Here is a 17,975-nt window from a genome sequence, read left to right on the forward strand (position 1 = left end):
CCGGGAGCACTTCCTGTCCCGCGCCGTGCTGTTCCGGGGCGGGCGGGAAGGCGGAAGCGCCGTCTCGATGGTGCGCGGCGGCCGCCGGCTCCGCGCTCACGATGGCGGCGGCGGGAGCCGGCCCGGAGAAGCTGCTCCCCCCGACCCTGCTCAGCTTCTTCATCTACAGCCCGCAGCTGGGGCCCAAGGAGGGCGAGGTACCGGGCGGGGCGCGTCCCGGTGCGGGCGGAGCTCCGGCCCGGCCTCGGTTGCCGCAGGCGGCTCCGGGGCGGCTCTGCCGGCCCTCCCCGGGGCCGGGGCCGGGGCCGGAGCGGAGCGTCGCGGGCGGAGCGGCGGTCGCTGGGCGGGACGGGGCAGCGCCTGGGACTCGGTGTCCCCGGTGCGGCCGCGCGCTGCCGGTGTGTCTGTGCCCCGCACTAGCGGAGCGGTAGCCGGGGCTGTTGTAAACTGTTGTAGGCGAGCGGCTGCGGGCTGTTGCTGGGCAACAGCGCGTCGTGTGGTGCGCGTGATAACCGCTGGTTGCGATACGTTTTGGGCCGAGCGGCCTGCCTGCGTGCCAGTTACTGACGCGGGTGGTGCGGCCGAGCCGTGCGGGCCGCTGCTGCCGCGCGGGGCTCAGCGCCGGCGGAAGCCGGGGGCTGCGCGGGGGCGCCCGCGGGGTCTGTGGGCCGGAAAGCCCCGCGCGGCGGGGGCGGGGCCGGCGGCGGGGGGCGCAGCTCCGCGGGACCGCGCAGCCCTCGCGAGCGGGCTGTACGTGGAGCGGCCGCGGGCGCGCCGCGCGGGGGCGATGGCGTCCCGGGCCCCGGGGCGCGGCACGGCGGGCAAACCGAGGCGAGCCCAGCCCAGGGCCGCGAGCCGCAGCCCCCGGGGACCGGAGAGCCTTAGGTACCCGGGTGTGCGCGGCGCGGCCGTGACGTGGGGCTGCGGAGCCCCGCCCGCCTGAGGGCGGCTGTGGCGCATGGAGTCAGCCGCTCCTGGAGAGAAGGCTGAGGGGCAATGGAAGAAGTGCCAGCAAGAGACATTCCGATGAGACAGAAAACAGCTCTTCCCAGCGAAGTGGTCAGGCAGCAGAGCGCGCCTGGCGGCGGTGTGCAACCTCCGTGTCTGGAGACACCCGGACCGTGACTGGCCAGGGGCCTGGGCCATCTGAGCTGGCTCTGGGCCGGCGCCGAAGCCAGCCTTGCTCTGATAGCTGTGGGGTGGCGAGGGCCTCTGATCTCGGTAGCTTGGGAATTTCTAAAGCATTCTGAGATACCTGGGGATGACCAGCTGCTAAAGTGTGGTTAAACGCGCCTTTTATCCGCTTTACAGAAGCCCATTTAGGTACAAGATAAAATTCTGCCTAGGAAATGAAGGGATTAAAGTAAAAAACCAAGCAAACAATGAACTTACTATTCTTTAACTCTGGTTCTGGTAAATGCATTTGCTTTGATTCTTCTTCGAATTTTAGGAAGAAAAGAAGATTCTCTTCTATCACCCAAATGAAGTAGAGAAGAATGAAAAAATTAGAAATGTGGGACTATGTGAAGCTATAGTACAATTCACAAGGTGTGAAGCCTCACTGCGCGGCTCCTTGTATTAGCACAAACCCTCTGTTTTGAATTTCCCAGACATATGTTTTCTTTTTGTGTGTATAAATATCTACCTCTACATATGTGTTTTCCTTCCAGGACCTTTAGTCCAACAAAACCTGCAAAATCCCTGCATACGCAGAAGAATAGACAATTTTTCCATGAGCCCGAGGAAAACTTCTGGATGGTCATGGTACGTATGCATGTGATACGCATATTTCTAAAACACCATCTCGCAGCGTTCTCAATGCGTTCTGCATTGTCTAATAGCAGCCTGTTCCACTTCCCAGGTTGTACGGAATCCCATAATAGAAAAACACAAAGATGGAAAGCCAGTCTATGAATATCAGGAAGACGAATTACTGGTAATAAAATATCTTAGTTTGATTCCTCTTGAATTGTTGCCAAATTGACTATATCTCTCTATCTCCATAAATGGAAAAAGGGCAAAGCACTTTTCAATAAAGCCTAAAGAAGAGCAAGATAGAGAATTATCCAGAAGCCGTTGGTGAAATTACAGCTGTGAGACTGTTAGCTTGGAATAGGTGACTGTTTCTTAGGATCTGTTTGTTTAATAAAGTTATTGCGAGATTTTAAATGTATGTATTTTTATGCGGTTTAAGTGTGCATATTACTAGTTTGTTAAGACTGCTAGCAATCTTTGAGCTGTTTGTTTTCCAGATCATTGGCATAGCTATTGTGGGATTTCTTGTCCAAACTGCAGCACCATTAGGTCAGTTTAGTTGTATACAGGAAGGTATTTGGGCAGCTGGGATAGTGCTGAAAAAGCTGGTGGTTCATGGTGCCTCCGTTCACCGCAGCGTGCGTTAGTTCTGTTCTGTTCCTCGCTGTGTTCTAAGGAAAAGGCTGGTGTAACAGGCACCCTGTTTCGCTAGACAAACAAGAAAATAGTCCTTCCTTCGTCTGGCCCCATAACGACTGCTGTGGTGTCCCACCTCCTTTAGCCTTGGCCTTGGGCGAAGAGCAGTCTAGGCAGAAATACATTCATTTTCACTGAGCACTGGCCTAAGGGAAAAGTATTTGTAACCGGTATCTTGTGCACGAGTTAATAAAGCGCTCTTGGTATTAAATGTAAGGGGGAAAGGAATTCCCCCTTTATTGAAACTGTACTTTTAAAGTACAAAGACATTTGTAGATGCTGACTGAAAACGCTGTTTAACTTTTCAGAGATCATTTCTCTAATTTGTGTGTTTGCTGGCTCTTTGAAAACATACATTATGTGTAGCTCACCCAAAGTATTTGACGGCGTGCCTCTGCTTGCGCTAACGTCCTGCTCTGTTTTCCGCAGGACAAGGTGTACAGCTCGGTCCTGCAGCAGTGCTACAGCATGTACAAGGTAGCGTTAACAGCAGCGGCTCCTGTGGGCAGGGGAAGAGATCTCGTGGTGCCGTTGGGACGCGTGAGCTCATCAGCGCTTTGGCGTTCTTGTCTCATTACTGCCGTCTGCTCTTACAGCACTGCAGTGGTGTTGGTAGAAGAGAAGAGTAAAGCTTTTGCACTTACCTGCGCTGGTTCACTGGAAGGCTCTTATTTTTCCAAGAAGCTGATTTCTGTGAAGTCCAGATTTCCTGTGTGGGCAGTCACACTACTAAGCGTTTGACTTTAATGGCATTAGGTATTGAAACAATACTGATAAAGGCCATCAGTCTGGCTTCTGCAAAGCAAGAGCATGAGATACTTAAGTAACACAGATAAAGAATTTAGTTTCCTTCTCTATCTACATCTGCCTCTACCGACACATATACCTGGACGCTGCAAATCCGAGAGGGTTTTTTCAATAAAGAAGGGGTACATTTGCATCTTTGTGGAGCTCAGATACTGAGAAGCTGTGTTGTAATTTAGCTGTATTCATGGCCAGGTTATAAGAAATTATTGTAAGTGATTACCAAGCTGACTGACTGATTTTTTTTTTCCATTTAACGCTTAGCTTTTCAATGGCACGTTCCTGAAAGCCATGGGAGACGGAGGCGTCAAAGTTCTAAAGGAGAGACTGGAGAAATTCTTCCATCGGGTAAGACCTTATTTTTCAGGCACATACAGTGGGGAAATAAAATGCAAAAATCTTGAAGTGGCTTTAACTGTAAAGCACAGGCAGTGGGAAAGGTGCAGCAGCAACACAAGAACTCTGGTTACTAATTTGGTCGGTTTCCTGCTGATGCGGTAGGTTCTGTAAATGGAGTTGAGCCCCAGCAGGATTACGGCTTGATGGAGCAGCTTAGCTCTTGGACATTTTTTCTGATGGAATCATGTTCATTCTTGGGAAGTTCTGCTGTAACGTTTGAGTGGGTGAGTGTGAGGACAGTCTGTGCAGACCTGTTTGAGTAACCGTGGCAGGACCTTCAGGTTGGAAGGAATGGGGAGAGGTCCTGGACCCGCGCTCAGAGCCGGGGAGCGCTGAGCTCGCACTGGACCGCGCAGGCTTTGGCTGCTGGAGTCTTGGCAACATCTGGGGCTGGAGAGCAGATTCCACAGCTGCATGCACAGAGTTCAGTCCCGCAGTACTGTGACGTAATGGGTAGTAGTAATTTTTAACTTCCTCCCCCTGCTCTGCCCCCCAGGTGGAATTAGTAGTCATGCTTGATAAGGTTTCAGGAAATAGTGCCTTGGTTATAACTAGTCTTCAGAATTTAATTTCAATCTTTAAAATTAAATGTTCTGGTGAAAGGATGGAAGGCAAAACCTGTTTCTGAGCAATAAATCCGATATTATTCAGGTATTTTTCACATGAAGTAACTGACTGAGTAGTTGTGTCTGGCGGAATGTTGAGTTCCTGCACAAAAAGTGTCACCAAGGAGCTTCACAAGGTGGCAGCCAAGTGTCTTCTGCCCCCGTTTTTCTCGTGCGCACAGAAGGAAGCAGAGGACCGCGCTCAGCAGCTAATTCTGCCGCGGCGGAGCTGTGAATACTGGTATCTCTGGTGGTGATGGCATGTAGACACTGTGCTAGTGTTTAAAATGTTGTTTAGTAAGTTGTTGAAACAGCCGGACGTTGGGACGGTGAAGAGCAGCACAGCTCGGTTTGATTTCAGGACAGCCTTCGCCTGCGGGGTGTGGAGGGTTGTTTGCTTTATTTCTGCGAGGCTGTTGTAGGCTCCAGAGCGAGCACCGTTGGCACAAGGACTGTTTGGTTTGCTGCTGTATGTGTCCGTCTACACTAAGCTAAAAAATAGAGCATGGCAAAAAGGGAAGTAGTAGATTTTTATCTTTAAAACGTTGTTTTTCTTTGAAGTTCCTAATGAAGATAAAGCAGTAATTGCTATAGATTTGTCTAACAGAAAGAAATCCAAGGAGAAGTTGTTTCTCTGGGGAATGAGAGATGCTCAAGGAGCTGGGTCTGTCTAACCCCGTTGAAGGGCCGGCCCGTGGTGCTGGCGGGCTCGGGCTGCGCTGACCGACGGCGCACCGTGGCCGAGATCTGGTCTGTCGCACCACGTGTCTGCGTTTACCTGTTCCTCGTGGCAATGGGCAGTGACTGCAGAGGGAGCTGAGGGTAACTCAGCTTTCACGGAGCACAGCGTTTGATAACGCAGCTGAAATCTGTGGGTAGAGCTTACAGTCCGTCAAGAGAGAATGATGGGAATTAGCTTTTCACGTTGGGAGCTAATGGATTTAGCTGCTAATATTACCAGAGTGTTCTGAAACTGAATATTACTGAGACTTCTTCCTTGTGTCTAGTCTGAATCTCTCTCTTTCCGTTGAAAACCATTACCCCTTGTCCTATCACTACGGGTCTGTCCCCACGTGAAGGAGTATGTCATATGAGCAGAACTAGAAGGGGTTTGTGGCGCTTTTTTGATTATTAGTGTAGATTACTGGGGATTAGACTCGAATTTGACATTTAAATCTACACATCGGAAGCTTTCTGAGTTCTATAAAAGAACTGTCATTGTTTCTTAGTACTTGCAGACGCTGCATTTACAGTCCTGTGATCTGCTGGATGTGTTCTGTGGAATCAGCTTCTTTCCACTGGATAAAATGACTTACTTGAAAATTCAGTCATTCATTAATAGGATGGAAGAAAGCCTGAACATAGTCAAGTATACAGCATTCCTCTACAACGACCAACTTATCTGGTAGGTACTTCAGTTTCTCATCCTATTAACAAGTGCCATAACAGCAAAGCTTCTGAGTTAGTGAGTTACATGACAATGAGAAGACCGAAGGGCGCGATGAGTGGTGTGCAAGAAAGGCCCTGGTCTGTGGCTTTAGAGTCTCTGACCCGGACCCAGTGCTGGCTGCCCCGTTGGCCCGAGGAGCAGCTGGAGAAGCGTCCGTGTCCCTTCCGTCGCACAGAGCCTCGTGCGTATGCACAAGGTGCTCTGCAGGACCTCTCAGTAGAGAAGGCTCATGAAATGATTATTCTCTACATGGTTCTGAACCAGAAAGCTGCGATGATTGTGAAGAGTTCCACTTTTAAGTGGACTTCAGAATAGAAAACTTGATCTTTGTGTGTTTAAATGTTGTTTCTATTTCTCTTCTGGTTTACACCTAATTTAGATGTGGTTTGTATTTAGCAAATAAACTAACATTTTATAAAAATGAATGTTCTGGGATTTAATGTGGGACACGGAACTGTTGCTGCCCGAGTCTGGTTTGTGCTTGGCCTGAGCTTTGGTTAGAGGAAGTGCTGGATCTGAACTGCCGCACAAACACCGCTTGTGCTTCTTTTCCTCCCTGGTGCTACAGGAGTGGATTGGAACAGGATGACATGAGAATTTTGTACAAATATCTCACGACATCTCTCTTTCCAAGGCACATGGAGCCCGAGGTAGGGTAGATGGGTTTTTGGGGGGTGGGGATGGAGGCTGTTGCTTTTAGTTTTTGAGTTTGCTTGGGGTTTTTTTGTTCTTCCCATTTATCTGGTACCACTACAGGCTAAAATACCAAAAAGGAATAGGTCTCTTTCCCTCTTCCCCCCTTAAATTCTGAGATTTATTGCTTTTGGGGTGCTTTACCTAAAGTCTGTAGTATTTGCACCTAGTGCTCACAATATGAATTGTGCTGGTCATTTAAACGTGTGATGTTGGTAGGAGATGACCGCACGCTGGTACGTGGTGACTGCTCGGTGCTGCAGCCCAATGCTGTGCGGCGCGCAGTGCCGTGACACCCCCTGCAGTCGGCTGGTGCTCCAGAAGCTAAGCTTTTAAATTAATAAATGCAAAAGCAGGATGGCCTGTTCTATCAGCACCTCTTACACTTTAGCTTTACCTCCTTCGTGTTACACACGTATAGATCTTCAGGAGTCTGCATGTCTGCAAATGGTTTGCTTTGATTTGAAGAGCTCTCAGCTACTTTTTGTGTGTGTGTTCTTGTCGCTCAGTTAGCAGGAAGAGATTCTCCAATACGTGCGGAAATGCCAGGAAACCTGCAGCACTATGGCAGGTAGCTCTCGTTCACTGTCACCATCTACTGCTGCTTCCCTCGAGCGCAGGACGTTTGGGAGGAGTGCCTGTATTTTGAGAACACATTCCACACACCGCCCACGGTAGAAGGTCCCACAGTAGTTTGTGCAATATAACACTTGACCTCTGGGAAAAAAGAGAAGAGGCTTCGTTAACATGACCATGCATTTGTTTTTCTTCCCCACTGTTCCTGATGCACTGCATGAAAAATTCTGAAGTGCTCGGGTCATTTCTTTTCAGTCGGGCACTTCAGACAAAGGTGTGGATTTAACCTAGGGATTTATCTATTCCTTTTTCCTCTGTATTGAGCATGTCACAGTGGGGAATTCTGTACTTAAACAGCTGGGCAACGTTATTTTGAACAGTTGTGGGTTTGGACACGTTTCTTTAATCGCGGTGATTCCTCTTGCCTGATGTATTGTATTCTGGGATCCCCGCACTGGGACGCGCTCCCTGTTTCACCCCCACAAGCTTCTGTGCTTCTGACGCACCCTGTTGTACACAGAACTCGTGTGAAGGTTCTGTTGGAAAGCAGAGTGCTTGCCCAGCAGCAACAATGGGGTTTTACACACAGTCACAACTTGAACGTCAAAGTAGTTGTGGTGCTGTTTCTTTGACGATCTGCACAGTTTATTTCCTTGGCAGCATTCTGGCTTTCTGGTTCTGTAACTCTTTAGAGCTTATATGCAAATAATACTCGGAAATGTAAGAGCGTTATGACGATATATAAAGGGCTCCACACCTCTCTAGAGAGCCAAACACTCCTATTCAAATACATTCATGCATGCAAGTAAGTGCTGGTTTAAAAACATCTGCTAAAGAGGAAAAACTGAAATATAAGACTTCAACACACCTGACCTATTATTTTATAGGTTTCTTACTGGACCTTTAAATCTTAATGATCCAGAAGCAAAATGCCGTTTCCCAAAAATATTCGTTAACACTGATGACACTTACGAAGAGCTTCATTTAATTGTTTATAAGGTATTACATTTTTCTCTGCAATTATTCCACAAAATTAGGAATCTATCTAGAGTAAGGATGACAATGATGTGAAGTACTTAGGAACTGTGTAGAGAGATGCGTTGGTATGTCCAGGTTAAAGCAAGGGATAGAAAACTGGTGTTCCTAGCAACAAGCTTTTAAAGTCTGAATCTTTTTCCCCATCCCATGCCCTCCCCAAACAACCAGCTGTTCTATTAAAGCAAAATACCAGCCTTCAGTTACTTTAGGTGGTTTCGTACCTGGCTTTATGTAGCATTAATCAATAAAAGAAACAAACAAACATTAAATGAAATGCAAGTTGCTTGCCAACATTTATCCTTGCAAAAAATCCTTTCTTAGCAAATTTTACCTCTCCCCTACAAGTTAAAAACTGTTAACGGGGCTGAAGTTTGAAATCGTAACGACCCTGCGCTGTGCGGGGTTGCACAGAGGTTATCCTATTGAAGCACTGCCTTTAAACTTCATTTAACGTAACTGTTGTACCTGCGTGACCCCGCTGACGTGTCGTCGTTTGCTTGAGGTAGTGGAGGTGACCTGCTGTAAATGCTTTGTCTGCTCTAACGTTTCTTGTTCCAGGCCATGAGTGCGGCTGTCTGCTTTATGATCGATGGTGAGTACCTGGCCAAGCCATAGTAAGTACAAAACGCTATTACATGCCACTTGTTTTACTCTTGGAAATACTCATGTTAATTTGTTATTTGAGTTTGTTCTTCATGAGTGCTTTTATCAGTCTTGATTTCTGTGCCAGTGGCATAAGTAACTCAACTTGCACAGTAAAATGACTAAATATTGCCACAGTTAGCCGAGCACTCTCAAAATCATCCATAAGGTTATAATTAAGACAGAAAATTGTCCAGGACTCTCAGCTGTTGAAAGAAAACTGAAACTGTACGTTCAACCTCTGCCTTTTCTTTGCCTTCCACCAAGCCTCAATTCCTCCTACGCTGGAGTTTTGCCGTAAGCTGGACAGTATCGTTGGGCCTCAGCTCACCGTGTTAGCATCCGACATATGTGAACAGTACAACATCAACAAGAGGATATCAGGGTTCGTACCACATTTCTGCTCCTGCTGCAATCCCTTGTAGGTTGGTTAAAAAGTAGGTTTAATGAACTGCTTAAATAATGGTAACGTGAGCCCAAATGTCGAAAGCATTGCATTAACTGTGTGCTTTAAATGATGTTTATCTACCTTCCTGCATCTTAGGCATTTAAAAAGGGCCTGTTGTTGCATATTTAGGTCTCCCTGAAGTAACAACATACACATTATTTATGTAGGAATGAAGTTTTATTATGTGGCTGCTGAAACCTTTTTCCTCTATGTGCATAGTTGTTGCAGAAAAAAATCATGTCAATATTAAGATAAATGTCCCTCTTTTTGCCATTCTGCGTCCTGAGCGCAGCTGTGAGCGGAGCATTGAGGTTCCGGAGGCGGAACTCCCAGGCTTTGTTTCCCCCATGTGAACGCGTGTGAGCGGGCGCGTGGGTCGGGGAGTTCGGGTGGCCGTGTGTGGAACAGACACGAGCTGGGAAGCCCCAGTGGCAGTGGCCTCCTGTGTCTTCCTGCTGGGGAGGCAGCAGGTCCTGCAGAACCTTAACTGCAGTTCAGGCGTCACTGTTCTTGAGGAAGACAGAATCCCGTGTTCACAAGCAGCCCCTGGGTTAGTCCAGCATTGGAGTTTGGAAAACAGAAACAAGAAATATCACGGTGTTTGTGCCCACGTCCTTTGCGCTGGTTTCCTGTGGCTTCCGCTTTTACCTTCTGCTGTTCTGTGTGATGCACAAAACGAAGGGTGTTTTTCACACCAAGTGGACACTGGCAGCACCGGCTCCCGGTGTGGCCTTGGACACGGTGTGTAACCTGAGCTCCGGCTACAAATCCAAAAGGAAAACTAGGTCTAGATACTAGAACCACCTGTGTTTAACAGTTTGAAATGGGATTTTAGTAAGCGGATTGTCTGGTTACAATGCAAGTTTTACAGTTCGAGTACTCTCTTCAGGAACTGCTGCCTCTCGAAGTGGTGCCCTGTATAGCGAGGAAGAACCTCGTACTGTTTCTATTTTGCAGGACTAAGGTGAGGGCTTGAGGGGCAGAACAAGTGAAACGAGAAAGGATGTTCGTGCTTTGGAAAAATACGCTTCTTTTAGAACTATAGCTGACTTGCCATTAAATTGTATCGATTTTTAGATAGATCTGTTAGTTGGGGAAGCCAGAACAGCATCGCACATGGCAGCGAAAGAGGAATGAACCGAAGATAGGTGTGTGAGTGAGCTTGCTGAGGGGTAGCATGCCAGATCAGCAACGTCGCAGGGTATACAACAGGATACGCTTGAAATTGCGCCAAACTACTAAATCATTCAACTTGGTTTTTCTAATGTCACCCGGGACTGGCTTTGGCAGCTTTACCGGTTTTAAAGTTTCATGCCGTGGTGTCCTGAGACCGTGATACAGTTTCTTGACACCGGTGTGTGTGGGTGACACAGAGCAAGGGGATCCAGTTGTTTGCCAGGGCGAGTGGTGTCATCAGTTATCTCCCTGGCTAAATAATACATGGCCTCAAGGACCAGCTGCTGGAGCCGGTTTTTGCCAGTCTGAATTTGTTGTGACTTCTACCAAAACTACAGCTCTGACAGATCCTATATTAACTTAATAAAAGAAATGGAAGAGAGTCTCTTGATTGGCCCACACAAATGATGGGGGGAAGAATGATTTCTTTTGATTGTAACAAATAGCGAAGACGTGAGTGGAAGGTGACTTTGAGTCAAATTAAAGACCTAGGATCCATTCAGAGCAGACCAGACCGGCACGGGGGAGCAAGGAAACAGAATGGGGACAGAGAAAGAAGAGCTCATTAGAAAAATGCAAACGGCTCGTGGGCAGCGGGACAGGGCCTTCGACTCCCTGTGTCTGTTTACCAGAGACTGAGAGCACAAGGGTTGGTTTGGCAGGCTTGCCTCTTTTTAAAGTGTTAAAATGAAGTTTGATTGTACCACAAGAGTTAGTGCGTTATACTTGGTCTCTTCAGTGGTAACTTCGGGATGTCTGAGCACGCTTTGCATGGCTGTTCCCTGTTCTCTGTGCAGCCTGTGCTTACACAACGTGTCCGTGGTCACAAGTACGTGGTTTTTAAAATCTTCCTAGGGCTGAGAAGGAGCCTCAGTTTAAGTTTATCTATTTCAATCACATGAACCTGGCAGAGAAAAGTACCATTCACATGAGGAAAACACCCAGCGTATCACTTGCATCGGTTCACCCTGACCTCATGAAGATTCTCGGTGACATCAACAGTGACTTCTCCAGGTAATGCTTAACTATTAACTAGTCTGTAACTGCTCCTGTCAGGTAGATCTTTCCAAAGGAGTGAAGCTTTCACGTCTTTTTGTTCACAGATGGCTATTCATAGTTCTGTGAGATAAATGGTGTAACATGGGTCACATTTGGTATTTTGTGTTGGTTTAGAAGTAATCCGTCTTAAACAAAACTTCTCTTGTCCTTTTAAAAATAATTTAAAGAAGGGCCTGAGCCTCTATCCAAGAAAATCTCTATCTGAAGCTTCAGAGTACCTGTAACAAACTGAGAAGGGGACGTGAGCGTAGTGGTTTTGCGCTTGAGTCTGTGTGATCTCTGCATCACGAAGGGCAGGGAGCCCTGCTGTGCCCGTGCTGCACCCTGCTGAAACAGCCGGCTGCCCTCAGCGCGAGAGACGCACGTGTCGCAGGCACGACGGAGACCTAACCGCCTGCTTGTCCGCGGTATCGCGCTTCGGGCGGGAGGCCCTGTCACTACACAAATGGTGAATGATCGTGATGTCTGCAACTCTAATTAGCAACTAGCAACTTTTCCACTACTCAAGGCCAAGGTTTTCATTTTTCTATGAAAGAAAAAAGAATATTTCATCATATTGTGGAAGTACTGGGTTAGTGGCAGCTTTATGTAATGTATCGAGCTGCTGAGCATGGTTTAGTTCTAGGTTTAATGATTTCCATATGTGAAAGTCTAGTATCACCACGACCTCCGCGAACTGGGCGCAGTGCAGCGCGTTGTCGCTCTGGGTGCGTTCACAGCACGGAAGGGTTTGGCCGATGGACAGCCTAAAGATGTGCTCAGCTGGGGATGTCACTGTCCTAAGCAGCCACTTATGAAGCCTTCATCCTGCATGGCTGAATTATGCCTAATTAGTGTTCGGCCACAACAATTTATGACAGTAAGCTGTCCTAATGGTTACAAATAAAGTTGTTCCAGAGGAGCTTGCTGCCACCTTCTTTACTCTAAAAAATCTCTTTCAGAGCTGACGAAGATGAGGAAATTATTGTGAAGGCAATGAGTGATTACTGGGTAGTTGGGAAAAAGTCTGACCAGCGAGAACTGTATGTTATTTTGAATCAGAAAAACGCAAATCTGATTGAAGTTAATGGTAAGGATTGCTTTTTGCTACCTTTAAATACAGCTATCACTAAAATGTATGTCCCTGGAGAGGTAATAACATCCATCTCTCAAGAACTCTAGAGAGGGATGGATCTGCGATAGACGGGTAGGTCTGCCCTGGGTTTCAGCCTGCCTTCCGCCCGCTGCGGCACAACAGCGTAAACGTTCAGCAGACGTTCTGAATCACTCGTCAGTCATTCTTCCTCCTTCAAATAACAGAGCGCTCTGTGAGCTTAATTTAGGAGTAATTAATGAAGCGTATTACAGGTGACAGCTGAACATATTTACATCTGAGTTAGGTTTTTGTCAGTGATCCATGAGTAAGTTACTTATACATAATGTCTGTCCTGTCAGTGATCCTCCTTCCTTTGTTCTCTGGTTTCTAATGCTGTTGTGAGAATTATTTACTATGGCTAAGAGCGCAAATTAACATTAAAATGCAATAAGCTTATAAACGGACTACCAGAAATGGCAGTTTGAGTCTTACTTGCAGCAGTTTTAGGGCGCTCTTTTAATAGGACGCAATGTGCTCACTGGGATGATGGGAAAGAAAACTATGCCAAGACCACAGCCTGGCCACCTCCACTGCAGAACGGGGAAGGAGCTGCGTAACTTGCAGTGGTTTCCGATTTGTCTTTCAGGGTCAAACCTGCCATACAGAAACAGTAAATGAGTGTTTCTGTGCCTGATAAACGGAGGGCGTTCTGCTTCCCTCCAAGTGGTGTCTGCCAAACAGCACAAAGCAAAAGCTTTTTGACGATCTGTTGTCACAGGCCACACTAACCCCTCCTCCCCCACGGAGGGGACACACTATCTGAGTCTTGTGCTGCCGCAGTACAAAAGTCCCACAGGATGCGGGACCCATCGCTCACACCGGCACGTGGGACACGCTTCCAGACAGCGGGACGTGGCGGCTCGCTCGACTTCCTCTTACTGAAGACAGAATAAGATTCAGTGTATTCCTACATTAGAAACTCCAAGGCAGTTTCCTGGTTTAATTTAATTGCAGTGTTTTCTTGCAGAGGTTCTTATGAAATATCATACTGAGATAGCTTTTTTCTTTTTTTTTTTTTACAGAAGAAGTGAAGAAACTTTGTGCAACACAGTTTAACAATATTTTCTTCTTGGATTGATTTGCAAAGGGCTGATTTATTGAAGATGTCAATGTCAGATACTTGTTCAACATATGAAAAGTTATTAGTCATATTATTGACTGGAATAATGACAATAGTAAAGCAATACTTGCTTTGTAAGAATCAAATTTCTACTAAAATCTGTAAACTCTGACCATAAAATTTTTAGATTTTAAAATGTTTATGTGCACAATAATTAAAAACCAGTCTGACTTCATCTGTACCATTCCATTCTGATATCGTTATGTGAATATTTTCCTGGAAAATAAAATTAATAATTGTTACACTTTTAGGGGCATCTTAGTCTTCACGTGTTCGTTTGCATCATCGCGTGACGTTCTGTTCATTTTCTACACTGTGAAACTAGGCCAGCTACAAAAGATCCCTGAACAAACACAGCTGCTTCAGCCTGTTACGTTTTAGCTGCAGGTCAGATACTGCCTTCTGCACCACTTCGGTTTAAAGGGTTACACTCGTATAAATGACTGTATTCCTTCTCCCAAGCCCCTTGGTGTAAGAGCATTTCCCTCTGAAACCAGCATGTCTTGTGCATCGTTTTATTGTGCTTGTATTTCAGACCTTACTGGCAGTCGGGTTCTTCAGTTGCAGTGTTTTTCCTCCTTCCAGGAGTACTCACTTGAAGCGGCAGCAGTTCCATCAGAAGGCCGATCTCTTCTTTTTCCTTTTGCCAGCAGGCGCCTTGCTGACGGGCGGCTGCGACCTGCCGGACGGCTCCTTCACCGCCGGCGCGTCGGGCTCCTCTGGCTCCTTAGAATGTGCGCTCCTGGAGTCTAACGCCTTTTCTGCCACTTGCCTTTTTGCCTCTTCTGCTTCTCGTTCAGCAATAATTCTGAGGGAACAAAGTTTAGATTTAATATACTGTAAGAGGGGGGAGGCAGATTTCTGCTGGCTGAGCAACTACAGCTGTATTCACAGTATGAGCAGGATAAACTGTCAGAATGATGTAGAGAAGCAGAAAATCTGTCTAGTTACCACTTCAAGTTTGCCTTACGCTATGCAAAAGATGTATGAACTGCCGTTACAATGAGCAGGGCTCAGGTGCCAGGAAAGATCAGAGTTAAGGGTTCTGTAACCCGAAAGCAGGCTGTATTTAGCGCTGCCACCAGTAACAGCACTCACACAACTTACATTCTGTATGTCCCTGGATGAGCTTGTTTTCCCAGTTATATTATGCTATTCTACTTTATTAAAGCACACTCCTCACTTTCCATAATTTTGTTAGTAGAAGAGATACCGGTACTTCAAGACAAGATACAACACTCACTTTGCCAGTTCCTCATCCTTGTTCTTTCTCAGCTCAGCTAATTCAGCATCCCGAACTCGATTTTCTTTCATTTTCTCCACCAGCACCTCTTCATGCTGGTAGGCAGGAAAGAACTTCGTTGTAAAAAAGATTTGCATCTGACACATCCACAAACTACATTCCGCATCTTGTTCGGTTTTGGCTTCTTCTGGTACATCTGCAACATGCAAATTAAATATGTTTAGTTAGCAGGGCACTTCTATTTCAAATGTGGTTTCTATTACGCTACTTCAGATCTGTTAATCTGCAATGGGAAAATCTGTTTTCTGAGTGGCACGGAACCTGACAACTGTGAGACACTTTTAGCTGACGCACGCGAGAGGGGACGGATGGCCCTTCTCCGGGTCTTCAGAGGGATCTGTCCCTAGGAATGGCAACAAAGAACAGGAACGTCTTCTGCAGTAATCTGATGACAAGTCAGCGTCCATGACTGTGCGCGAGGAACGGAGCAGCGACCACGACGGCGCGCGAGCAGCCGGCCGCCCTGGCTGTCGAGCCGGGCTCGGGCAGCGCTGGAACTGCAAGAAGCCGCGCTTTTTCAGCTCTGTAACTTTCCAGTCATCAGAGTCTGGGGAAAGAGCTGATGACCACACACGGATCCTCGTCCACCTGTGTTCTTGGATGTGGGTTCTTCATCTGCAGAAAGCATTTAACAAGCACAAAAACCACCCAGAGGAGATCCGCTAACCCGCCGGAAGGGAGATGGTACAAGGTCACCAGCCTCCACGCTGGAAAATGCTGCCTGATGTGTGTTCTGCTGGCATGCTGGCTGCCATAAGAGAAGACGTCCCAGCTACTGGTGGCACAGCAGTAACAATAATTCTTACATTAAGTAAAAGCAGCAAGACATAGCAGTGGTGTATTTTATTTGTCTGAGAGATGGGAAAAAAACACACAGGCAGGCTTGCAAACTGGAGTAAATACAAATTAGTTTATAGGTGCCCTACAAATAATATGTGGCATTTTGAAATTCAGAAAACTAAGTCAGTACTTAGACTTCTCATTTACTTACTAAGTTTTTCTTTTAAAAAATATTTTAAAAGTTTTCTTTAAAAATCCTTCTCCAGAATTAATGCTCGTTTACTGCCCTCTTGTGACATGCTGAAACCTGCATACAGAATTAGAATTCCACAATTCAAGAGCTATGAGGGATTTTTTGTGTTAGTCTTGAAACAGCATGACTGCTTTACCTGTCACCTCCTTTGCTGCACTGAAACCTTGTTCTTTTTCTGCATCCCTGCTGAGCAATGATGGAGCATCTTCGGTATCCCCAGGAGTTGTGTGAAATGAGAGGATGGTATCTGATATTGCAAAGAAAGAAAATGAGAATTACTCAGTCTGTAGTTCTGTGAATTAAATGTCAGGTTTGATCTTCAGCACAAACATAAATTGTCACCTGGCCTTCCAGCTGCGCCTGTAGCTGAAATACTTCTGCACTGACAAAAAGTTTGTTTCTAATGAAGGCACAGCACAAAGCTCAGCCCCCTGTTTCCACGCCCCAATCAGTGGGACAGAACACGAAAAAATACATTTTAAAAAGCCTTTTAAGTTACTTGAAGGACAATGTGACAGCTTCCAACTAAAACGCACAGAAAGTTCAGAGATTCAGACCTGCCCAGCTACCTGCGTATAGCAGGAGTGGAAAGCTCAACGTTAACCGTGCCGTAACTGCCACACGGAATGCAGCTCCCCCATGGAACTGCAATACGTCCCGCTGCTGCACTGGCCGGCTACCGTTTCAATCACTTCTAAAACTGTAGGAAGTGTGAATCTCCTGTAGCAGCCCTGCTTAGAGATGCTCCTGGTAAGCACAGTACTCACCCAGCAGAAGCTCTTGAGGTTGCCCTCTGCCTTCGCAAGGTCCCTGAGACTGGCAAGAGATTTAAATTCAGTTACTAAATGCCTGGACTTGTATTCCAATTCAAAAGTGAAATCACGTTGTCAATTTGAGTCATACAAATTCCTATCTCCAAAGCATTCTGCCGGTCAAATGCATTCTGCAGTTACGCCTATTTCAAAATATTTAACTTACAACAGCACTTCACGCTCTCAAGTATGAGCAAATCACTCCTAACACTTTACCTCTGCCACTGCCAGGGCAGTGGGGTGATCCCACTGCAGAGCCAGAGCTCCTGTTCTGAGACATGTCCCTCTGCTCTTACATGTTGCTCTATATACTACTATTCCTTTGTGCCTGAGGAAACAATGATCAGTATCTATTCCTGACTATTGGAATATAATCCAGGAGTTATACTGAGTGAAAAGGAGAGAGCAACATCCAAGCGTACATCTGAGAAAGAAGCTTTGAAATCTTTCCAGCTGACATCCGAGGCCTCTCTCCCACCCATGAATTACAAACCCTCTGCTCCATCTTTTAGTGTGGTTTTCTACATACCTCATGTTTCTTTATTTCGTCTTGTGATGGCACAACTGTGGTTGAAGACAACCACGCGTGATCAGCTGCCTCGGAAATCTCATCATTTATGTCTGTACCAGCTGCACTTCTGTTGGTGGTGCACTAATAAAAAGTAAACACAAGAAGAATTTTACATTAAATACATTTTAACCTAAGACTTTCTTCTACTCTTGGAAAATCTGAGTATTTTTACTGGACTGTTTTCATTGTGCAGCTGCCTTAATGTTTGCAATGATACACGGGAACAGTTCCATAGGACAGAAACAACTGGCCAGAGAATGCAGGGTGGTGGTGTTCAGTGGCACCAGTGAAATCAGGTGTTCGCGAATGCTCTTTGAATGAATAAAAATACCTTCATTTTGTGCATAATTCTGAATAATAATTCTAAGTCCCTGTGCATCTGAACTGCACAAGAGTCACAGGCAGCATCTCACAACCTACAAAATCTTTATTCAAAAGTTTACCAAAAAGAGAGCATAGTTTAACTGCCGGGAAACAGCAAGTCTTGCGACACAGAACAACCGCAATGCTGCTTTCACAGGGCAAATGGAGACATTCAGCCTCGAACAGCAGAGACGTATCTGCCACCAGTCAACTCATCCGTTGATTCCCTTTTGAACACCAGAGGACTTGCGAGTACTTTATTTATATTTATAGTTATCTAGGAAAATGTGCAAATGT

The 17,975-nt window shown here is 46.4% G+C and overlaps 2 protein-coding genes across 10 annotated transcripts in view; one reads left to right on the plus strand and one right to left on the minus strand.

Moving 5' to 3' along the window:
• On the plus strand, positions 1 to 13,852 carry CCZ1 (CCZ1 homolog, vacuolar protein trafficking and biogenesis associated). Its single transcript, XM_065031618.1, has 15 exons — positions 1 to 197; positions 1,451 to 1,548; positions 1,671 to 1,764; positions 1,862 to 1,936; positions 2,881 to 2,928; positions 3,520 to 3,603; positions 5,489 to 5,664; positions 6,278 to 6,359; positions 6,912 to 6,973; positions 7,866 to 7,977; positions 8,575 to 8,608; positions 8,926 to 9,043; positions 11,138 to 11,296; positions 12,283 to 12,410; positions 13,499 to 13,852. Exons 1-15 carry the CDS (start codon positions 102 to 104, stop codon positions 13,552 to 13,554), a joined length of 1,422 nt encoding a protein of 473 aa, XP_064887690.1. The 5' UTR covers positions 1 to 101; the 3' UTR covers positions 13,555 to 13,852.
• Positions 13,551 to 17,975, minus strand: part of LOC102092618 (radial spoke head 10 homolog B) — a 14,706-nt gene continuing 10,281 nt past the window's right edge. For all 9 annotated transcript variants that reach the window (XM_065031607.1, XM_065031610.1, XM_065031608.1 and 6 more), the window contains 5 exons: positions 17,274 to 17,396; positions 16,700 to 16,748; positions 16,069 to 16,179; positions 14,840 to 15,035; positions 13,551 to 14,404 (listed from right to left, as the gene is read on the minus strand). In XM_065031607.1, coding sequence (XP_064887679.1) covers positions 14,212 to 14,404; positions 14,840 to 15,035; positions 16,069 to 16,179; positions 16,700 to 16,748; positions 17,274 to 17,396 — 672 coding nt within the window. In that variant the 3' untranslated portion in view covers positions 13,551 to 14,211. The remainder of the gene's footprint in view (positions 14,405 to 14,839; positions 15,036 to 16,068; positions 16,180 to 16,699; positions 16,749 to 17,273; positions 17,397 to 17,975) is intronic.

This window comes from Columba livia, chromosome 15 (assembly GCF_036013475.1).
Source record: "Columba livia isolate bColLiv1 breed racing homer chromosome 15, bColLiv1.pat.W.v2, whole genome shotgun sequence".
Lineage (NCBI taxonomy): Eukaryota > Metazoa > Chordata > Aves > Columbiformes > Columbidae > Columba > Columba livia.